The following is a 7,500-nucleotide window of genomic DNA, read 5'->3' on the forward strand; positions in this document are numbered from 1 at the left end:
AGAGAGAGAGACTGTTTTTCTGGTATACAATTTTACACATATGCATTTATATTATATGTATAATACTTTGTTTTACGTACACATTTGTGTCGATTAATTTTTAAGATGTGATGTCTTTTTCATTGTAATGCGCATTGAGCATCTTTTAGGAAATGGAAATGCGCAGTATAAATGCTATTTATTATTATTATTATTACATTTCTTTAAGTGAAATAAATTTCTCCCCCATCATAAATTTGAATAAAGAGATAGACTTCTATATGTGCATAATATTATACACAATCTGCAGGCTGTCTCCGCGGAAGCATCAGGATAAAGCTACGTTTGAGTTTTATTTTGCAGAGACCTTTTGAAACAGGCCTAAACAGCATTGGTAGATATTTTCATTCCCACCGTTAAAGGAAGGGAGGCCACTGTTAATTCAACATGGCGGCCTCCTTGAGGCAATGGCTGTGTCGCCAAATTCCAAATCAACAAATTTATGTTCTTCGAACAGCTGCACTTTCGGTTGTCAAGCGCTCCTATAAGACCGTCCAGATACGTAAAGTTTTGAGAGAGGAAAAATTAAACAAGTCTGTAACTATCAAGGTACTAATGCCTCACAGTTATTCTATGCCGGTTAGATCTAGAATCTAGACTAGAATCTAGATCTAGATCTAGAGGGAAGATTGAAGAATACCGGACCACTCGTACATTATTGCGCGAGAAAGTGGGATGGGTGGGGCGGGTGGTTGGGGTGGAGGAGGGGGTTCAGGGGGGTCTCCCCCCTGACAAAATTTTAATGAATAGATCTACCGGTCCGAGATTCTCCATTGAGAGATATTAAAAATGGGAAAATTATGAATTCCTAACCTAAGTAAGGCCGCCGCCAGTAAGGTTGAGACACAGGCAAAGTCAGTCCGCTGGTCCGGTATTCTTCAATCTTACCGATCTAGAAAATCCAGATATAGATCTAGATATCTAGATCTACATTCTAGATCTAGTTGGCAGGCTACGTTCACGGCGCCCTGAATGCAGTTTGCAGGCGCTGTTGAGGCTACGTTCACGGCACTAAAGCTAAAGCTTCGTTTAGGAGGAGTGTCCACTGCTGGTTTAAGTTAGCCAGTTTATTCAGTGATGACAGTGACGTATAAAACTTACAAGTATATTTGATCGAAGTGACTACATCTAGACAAAAATTATATTCGGACTCTGAATTGAGTCCGGCGTGACGTCCCTTCCGACTTTCTACCATTGTTCCTAAATATTTCCAGCATTTATGAATTTTTTTGGGGATTATAAAATATATATACTGATAACAATCGAGACGTCTTTAATATCCGGAAGAGGCTAGCCGTACTTAATAACGACTAGACTGCTATGCTAGCTGTACTTATTTTTAATATGATGGCTGGCCTGACCACAAAAAAAAAGGCCTACTGAATTGTAAATTTTTAGTTTGCAGTACCTAAAATAGGCCTATTTGTATTTTGAGACTAAACCAGATGCCTTAATGTCAGTGCATGTATTTTAAAACTGAATAATTACTAATGAGACCTGTTTTCTAATGCTAGTAGGGCCTAAGATAAGTACGGCTAGACTAGCAGGCTACTTACGGCTAGACGGCTAGGCTAGCCGTACTTATATTGATGGCCTAAAGTATTTGTATTTCAGACAAAACCGAAAGGTGCCTTACTAAACCTGAATAATTACTAAATCTAGATCTAATGAGACCTGTGTACTCAACAGGTTTGAGTCGATAGGGCCAAACCTAGATCTGAGTACGGCTAGACTGGCAGTCTAGCCGTACTTAAGTATGGCTAGCCACTTCGTTAATATCCAGTTACTAGATCTATCTAAACTGGCCCTCCCTGGATCATTAGTTTGAACAGAACAACTAAGTTGAGTTGACCTTGTCAGGGGCCAAGTTAACTAGGTTGACCAATGAGATTGCGCGTAGCGATATTGCACTCTCGGCTTGCTATGGGAAGAGGTGTTTGGAAGAGGCCACGGCTGTCCATTTTGTGCGATGTGATTTTTTAAAAAATGATTACAGAAAAACTATAACACACAACAAAATGAAATAAAACATGTGGAAAGACAAATGGTGGTGGAAGTAATGATGATGCTGTAGTGGTGGTGGAAAGTCCATGAGTTGTCGGTTATCGTGTACTTAAACACTGCCATTGGGTAGATCTAATGAGAGTGCAGTCTTTTGACTTTTGACACAATTACACAGTCCTTGTAGGCAATTCTAGCTCTAATTCTGGTTTTACGTAAAATCCCCCAACAACAGTTATATTATGTAACCTCCTTACACTGACATAATAACTCACTTAGAAGCTGAGTCTGAATAAATAAGAGAGTTTTTTCGGACCCGAGTCCGAATAGATAAAACCCATATTCTGACTCAAGTCCGAATAGATAAAAATTATATTTTTGGACTCGAGTCCGAATAGAGCTGGCCATTATTTCATTTTTGATATTTTGGCCAGCTTCAAGTGTTCCATCCCATGAAATGAAGGAAAACGAAGCGCCCTTGCTCTTACAGATGGGATATGGGAAATTGGATACGGTACATGGGAAACAAGAGGTGAGAGATGGGAAACAGAAGGTGGGATTCGGAAGATGGCACTGGTCATAAAATGTGTACAATAATACTGTATTGCACCGGGCCAGCCTGGGAACCGACGCAGAGAGAAAAGGACGGGAATCAATTATTCTTATAATAACAAACACCCTCTCTCTCTCTCTCTCTGTCTTTCTGTCCGTCTGTCCCCTTTCTCTTTCCTTCTCTCTTTCTCTCCCCCCCCCTTCTCTCTATTTGTCTCTCTCTCTCTCTCCCTCCCTCTTTCTCTCACCCCCTTCCCTCTCCCTCTCCCTTTCTCTCTCCCCCCCCCCTTCTCTCTCTCTCTCTCTCTCTCTCTCTCTCTCTCTCTCTCTCTCTCTCTCTCTCTCTCTCTCTCTCTCTCTCTCTCTCTCTCTCTCTCACACACACACACACACACACACTGCCCACAGACAAAATTGCACGCTGTGAACCCGAGAGCACTGGAATATTTGTTTACACTTGTATCCCGGTCCGTCTCGCGCTAACACAAGGTCGCGCCCAAGTCTCGCCCGGACGCAAGATAGGGCAATTGAAACATCTTGGTTGGCGTAGACATTTTTGTCACATTTGTCCTAATGCGTTGTTACATAATTGAGAGTTATTCATTTTCCCTTACACTGGTCGATCGGTCAAGGGTCACTGCTTCGTTTTCCTTAATCTCATGGGATGGAATGCCTGAAGCAGGCCAAAATATTAAATATGCGTCACTGTCATCACTGACTAAAACGGGCTTACTTAAACTTAAAGTGGCAGTGGATGCTCCGTCTAAACAAAGCTTGAGTGCCGTGAATGTAGCCTCAACAGCGCCTGCTAACTGCAGGCCCTTCAGACTACGTGGCCAATGCGTATTATGTATATTTTAATGTAAGATTTTGATAGGGCCTAGATATAGATCTATTCTACTCTAGATCTAGATCATCAAGACAAAATCTTTAAAAATGCAACAAAACAACAACATAGCGGGTGTTAAGCTGTGGTACAGTTAGGTTAGGGCGGTAGTACAATGACAATGGCAGGGATTGGATAATAATATTAATGTTGTGCAGGAGCTGGAAATAACAAAATGTGAACATTTTCATTTGAATAAGCTGAAGGGGGCACTCTTTGGGAGAAGTGGTCCCGGCGTAAGCTCTAACTATAAATATTCATACACAAAATCGGAAACAAAAACAGAAGTTGAGGAAAAAAGCTGACTGGGTGTGGTGAAAAGGCCACCGGTAAATTTATGGAAAAGGTCCAAACCCATTGTATACTTTTTTCTGCACTATTTTAACGTTTTTTTTGTGTGCTGAGAACAATTTTGGCTTTAAAAACTGTCAAAAACCATTATTTTTGTTAATTTAGCAGGGGGGGAGCCCCCTGCACCCCTGGCTCCCTGCACCCCCAGCCACGCACCCCCCCTCCCCTTCCCCTCGCAGGGGGGCACCCTTTTTTTACGCAACTTCTGTTTTTGTTTCCGATTATGTACATAAATGTATAAATTTCTATAAAGTTAGGCCGGAACCACGTCTCCCGAAGAGAGCCCAGAAGGGCAAGTGTTAGAGTTGTAGTAGAGTTTAGCACCCAAACCAAATGCCAGTAACAAAAACAATGCCATTGCTATCAGAATTTAGTGTTGTATTGTAAGTATAGTAGTCAAACTTGCCATAATGGCCACCTGTAATATATTAATATCATGAATAAAATCCGCCTGCCTGTACAAACGGCCGCTTTCCATCTCCTCCCTTGCGTTTTTTTCAATATAATTTCACGTAAAACAGTCACCTGTCCAACGTGACCGCGGCCACCTTATTTTGTCAACCTCCAACATGTCTTAGACGGCCACCCATTTCTCTCATCGCCCGACATTTTGTTGTTGTCTATTAGCCCCTGATGTTGTGGACGAGCCATCATAATCCAATCACCTGTCGTAATTATTGTTAGTCCCTCCAACCAATCATGTTGTATAGGCCCCTCCCACTGTTGACCAATAGGTAACAATGAATTTTCAGCTGCTGTTGAGGGAAGCGTGTGATCCCTCATAACCCATAATATAAGTCCTGCCCACAACCTGTATACAAATTGTAAGTCTTATGAGATGAGTGGTTACTGTTTACCCAGTATGTAACAGAGTAAAAATGAACGTCAACATGAATTTGCAACAGAACAGAAGCATTGCTCGTTCTTCGAGTAATGGCGACCCATGTGTTTGTTTAATTATGTCAGCTGGTTTTCCTCGTCTGACAATTTTCGTTTTATTTTACCCTGCACAAAAATCGGCAAAGAAGAAAAGCTATTAACCCCCCCCCCCCCCCCCCCCCCCCCCCAACAACAAAAAAGAATAACCTTCCCCTTCCCATTTTTTTTTCATTTGTTTCTCTCACTGTCAATTTCAGTGAAATAATTGCATTGTATACTATATTCATGTTGCTGAGTAAAATCATTGCTCATTTCTCTGCCTCTGACAGTTGGGCAATTTGACTAGACTAGCTCCCCACCGTCTTGAATGTAAAGGGTTTCACCAATGCTTTGATGTTCACAAAGAAAATAAATTTCTTTGATCTGATTCCCAAAAAATTATTGCCAAAAACAGTTTTTTTTTAAAAATTTAAGACTCATTTGAGGATTTGAGGCAACAGCTCATTTTCCTGTAGATTGTTAATCTTGAATAAGGTTTTCTGTGCTTGAAGAGTAAAGGATCTGTGATTTTTAGACATTTGTGATTTGAACTCTGCAGACCCTGTCATGTTATTATAGCTTAAAAAAACATTACTTATTGAGAGATTATCTGTTGTTTTAGAACAGCCCGAAAGTTATAGTCACTTTGGTACCATAGAATTTTGTCTACAACTGTGGGCTTTTATTGTCTTGGGGTTTTTGTCTTCCTTTCTAGGGCTGGGTGAAAGCCGTTCGGTGGCACAAAGAATTGACTTTTCTTCAAGTCTGTGATGGCTCAGGCCCTGAACATCTACAAGTTGTCATGCCAGAGTCCGTGGTCACTCGATGTGGCGATGTTACATTTGGCAGCTGTGTCAGTGTGGAAGGCACTCTAGTTGAGAGCCAGGGAAAAGGTCAGAAGCTGGAGCTGTTGTCATCTGCTGTGCACGTTGTCGGTGGTTGTGATCCTTACGTAAGTTACTGGAGGAAAAATTTTCTTGATCAGCATTTAAATTATTAGAGAAATTACCTATGTATGCTTTTCTAACTGAAAGCTGCATTGTGAAATATGTTTTATTTATTTAGAAATTTGAGGCAGCGTTGTGAAATCAGACGCTTGTCAAAATGCAGAAATTGGAGAAACAGGCATTTTTTCCTCCAGTTTGTAAACTTTTATTGAATTTTTATTTTTTGGCGCAACCTCTTTTATAAACATCCATATAAAAACACATTTCCATGTGATTTTTACTGAAAAACATTGATTAAAGGCACAAAATATGTCATTTTTCTGTTTTCAAGGAGTCTTTAGCTTTTGGAGTTACGAAGCTTTGGTGGCCATTATCTCGCTAATTTCATCACCGAAACCAGGCAACCTCACTTCCTTCAATCGCAAATATCTTGATTTCTATTCAAGATGGATGGACATTTATTTTATTGGAAACAAGGCAAATAAGTCAGCTTTTAGATGATACCAATAACTCCACATACCCAAAAATTGATGAGCGCCTGATTCAAACGCGTCGTGACACAAATGTATTATGTATTGTGTTCAATAATCTCACCCAATAGTTGAACAGTAAATTCCTTATTCAATAAAAAAAATTTAAAATATTGTGCCACTGTTGTATGCCAACAGTTTGAGAGCCCTCTAGCAAGGTGTTCCATTAGTTTAATTCATTTAAGAATCCAGAATCTAGGTGTAGAAATGGCCAATGTAAGTCACACACAAAGGGTTGGATGACTTGTGCAGGTTCAACAACGATATGTCTTCTATTGTTTTATCTCTTCCCTGCATAATTTACAATTCTCTTTGGTTCCCATGAAGGATTTTCCCCTGAAGCAGCGTACCCGACACCCACCCCAGTACACCAGAGACTTTCTGCACATGAGACCAAAGTCCAATTTGTTTGGGTCTCTGTTACGAATCAGGAATGCTGCTTCCATGGCAGTTCATCAGTACTTTCAGGTGAGAAAGTGATTCATATTTTCACACAGTTTAGAGCAAAATCAGTTTTCTGTTTGAAAAAAAATCTATTAATTTGGCAATAGATACAGACCATCATCATGAAAATATTCCATCGCAAATTGTTTTTGTCTTTGTATTTCAGAAAGAAGGGTGTATCTTCATCCACACACCCATCCTGACGTCCAGTGACTGCGAAGGAGCTTGTGAGACATTTAAAGTGGAGGTAAGAAATGTATTGCAGCTCAATGTGGCCACAACATTGTCCTCTTCTTGATATTATGCTTCATTTGTGACTGCAGTTTGTTAAAAAATGTTGGTAACGTCCATACGTATAATGAAATTGAAGTTGTTATTTTTAAATTGAGTGTTCCACTTTTGCATTAACATGTTAACTCATTCTCTTGATGAAGTCAGAACTCAGCAAAACTAGATGTTTCATCTCACAATTTCTCTTCTTTGTCATAATGCACCTTTTGCTCTCTGTGAGAGATTTTATAGATTTTTTTCTATTATTTTTTCTCTTTCTTAGTTGTCGACCACCCACCATCTTTAAATACTTTTTCTTTGGCCTGGTACTTGTGTTTAGGTCCAAAGACATCTGTCGTTTTACTGACAATAAATGGGCAGCTGTTGATGCAATGCATAAAACTAAAGCTTCACTGTCATTACCTTTCACAAAAATGCAGCAACACATTGTCTTAGAAATGTTTATTTATTTCATAAGCCATCTCAAGCGGAGCTGAGAGCAAAGATTTTGCCTGACGAGGGCAGTGACTACAGCGATGATGATGAACTGTCCCGTGGACCT

At 40.1% G+C, this 7,500-nt stretch overlaps 1 protein-coding gene across 1 annotated transcript in view; it reads left to right on the forward strand.

Annotated features, from left to right (window-relative positions):
- Positions 1–385: 385 nt before the first annotated feature.
- Positions 386–7,500, forward strand: part of LOC101850896 (probable asparagine--tRNA ligase, mitochondrial) — a gene marked incomplete in the record, with an annotated part of 19,926 nt that continues 12,811 nt past the window's right edge. The window contains 5 exon segments of the mRNA XM_013085101.2: positions 386–588; positions 5,463–5,699; positions 6,552–6,692; positions 6,835–6,915; positions 7,417–7,500. The exon segment at positions 7,417–7,500 is cut by the window's right edge and continues 107 nt beyond it. Of these exon segments, the coding sequence (XP_012940555.1) occupies positions 427–588; positions 5,463–5,699; positions 6,552–6,692; positions 6,835–6,915; positions 7,417–7,500 (705 nt within the window).

The sequence above is a fragment of the Aplysia californica genome, unplaced genomic scaffold, assembly GCF_000002075.1.
Source record: "Aplysia californica isolate F4 #8 unplaced genomic scaffold, AplCal3.0 scaffold00344, whole genome shotgun sequence".
NCBI classification, from domain to species: domain Eukaryota; kingdom Metazoa; phylum Mollusca; class Gastropoda; order Aplysiida; family Aplysiidae; genus Aplysia; species Aplysia californica.